The 1,759-nt window shown below is 67.8% G+C and overlaps 1 protein-coding gene across 1 annotated transcript in view; it reads right to left on the bottom strand.

Moving 5' to 3' along the window:
* Nucleotides 1–1,489: 1,489 nt before the first annotated feature.
* Nucleotides 1,490–1,759, bottom strand: part of MNEG_4874 (dual-specificity tyrosine-(Y)-phosphorylation regulated kinase) — a gene marked incomplete at both ends in the record, with an annotated part of 6,087 nt that continues 5,817 nt past the window's right edge. The window contains one exon of the mRNA XM_014046655.1: nucleotides 1,490–1,744. Coding sequence (XP_013902109.1) covers nucleotides 1,490–1,744 — 255 coding nt within the window. The remainder of the gene's footprint in view (nucleotides 1,745–1,759) is intronic.

Raw genomic sequence — 1,759 nt, 5'->3', positions numbered from 1 at the left:
GAGTGTGGTGGCGCGTGCAGTTCGCAGCGGAACACCAGGCGGTGCAGACTCTCTGCATACAGCCCGATGCGGGTGTCTAGAGAACCCCCGAAAGCATCAACATGGCGATCCGGAGGCCAGACGTGGCGCGTTCAGGGCGGGTGCACTCAGCCAATGTCAGTGTCGACATGATCTGGCCAGTCGCGGACTGATGTGTACCTCATCCCGTATGATACGAGAGACAGACGCGCACCCGCCGCGCCCGTGATCAGGACTCGCTTAGCAGCCGTCATGGTGTGGGATCCCGTGTCGATGCGTCACTGTGTGTATAGTAGAACTGAAAGTAAAAGCCTCTGATTGAAAGACTCCGTGCTACGCATTCAACGGCTTGCCACCCATCTGCGGCCTTGTTGCGGTGCCGCCGCCCTGCACTGACGCGCCCTCTGGGTGCCAGTGAGGCCACGCGCCCCTGGGCTGGGGGCAGGGGGGCCCCTCTTCTCCTTAGCGCCCCGGCAAGCGGCTGGCCTGAGATGCCTCGATGCAAATCCATTCGCATCCAACGCCGACAGTCGTCTACGCACCATTGACCGTCCAGACCCAACCCAGCCCGCGACGCCATGAGTTTTCGAGGCACCCCAGTTTCACAAGTGGAGGCTTACACGCCGCCTGGCAACCCCCGCCGCAGTCGATATGGTTGTGCAGCACGCGCTGTCTGCCGCGGCTGCTGCAGTTCTTGAGTCGCACCGGCTGCAGTGACCGCCGCAAGGAGTCCCCATATCGCGAGGAGCCCACTCCCCTCGCCCCGCACACGCAATCGGCGCGCCCGCGCCCAAAAAATAGACGCGCCGCGCGGCCCCGCCGAGTGCCGCACGCCGCCGTCAGACAGAAAAGGGGCCACGGGTGGCCCGGCTTGAGGCGTGATGCATGCATATCAGAATCCCCTACTGCTGGCGTGCGTGCATGGGGGCCGGCGGCACCGGCCCCGAAGTGGAAAGCTGGGAGGCGCGCGGTGTGATGCCCCGTGATATCTTGTCGCTTGCTGGCCCTCACAAGTGCCGCTGTTCGAAACAAGGCAGCTGCGGCCGTCCCCAGGAGGGGGCACGGCCATATGACCAGCGGGGAGTCTCAAAAACCACAGTCTCACTCTGCCGCGCGGCGCGGCAAGAAAGCGGGTCGAAGCACATGCACGGATGGCGAAACCCGGGCGGCGCGTCTTGAGGCCCCTCGTGCGGGGCCCGCCGGGGCCGGGCGCGGCGGCAGGGGACGCGTTGCTGGCTTCCCCTCCCCAAGGACCGCCGTCTTGCTCAGACGGGCCGGCCCGAGGGGAGAGGCTTCCGACCTGGCTGCTCTCAGACACAGATCACAGATAGCCAGGAGATCTTTATTGCGAGACGATGGAATGCGGCGCGATAGAGTCCTGCGTGAATGATGGCACCTGTGCCGGTTTCAGGGTGGGCCTCGCTGTCGCAGCCAGTGCGGCCCGCGCGACCCCGGCCGCGCCGAGCGCATCTCAGCGCCGCAGGTGGGGCAGCAGGCGGCCGAGCATGCCGCCGCCGGCAACGTCCATCTGCTGGGCTGCCGCGGCCGCCTTGGCCAGCGCGGGCGGGCCCACCACCACCACTGACGCCTGGCCACCGGCCGCGGCCGCCAACGCGGCCAGAGGCGCCTTGGGGCCGAGCGCGGGCCCGGGCGGCGGCCCGGCAACCTGGTCGCTGCTCGCCTTCACATGGCTGGTGTCCAGCGCGGCGGCCTGCGGCTGCTGCGCCTGCCAGCCCCCCGC

This window comes from Monoraphidium neglectum (genome assembly GCF_000611645.1).
Source record: "Monoraphidium neglectum strain SAG 48.87 unplaced genomic scaffold scaffold00698, whole genome shotgun sequence".
Classification (NCBI taxonomy): domain Eukaryota; kingdom Viridiplantae; phylum Chlorophyta; class Chlorophyceae; order Sphaeropleales; family Selenastraceae; genus Monoraphidium; species Monoraphidium neglectum.
The sequence above is the reverse complement of the archived record's forward strand: the minus strand, read 5'-3'. Positions and strand labels throughout refer to the sequence as shown.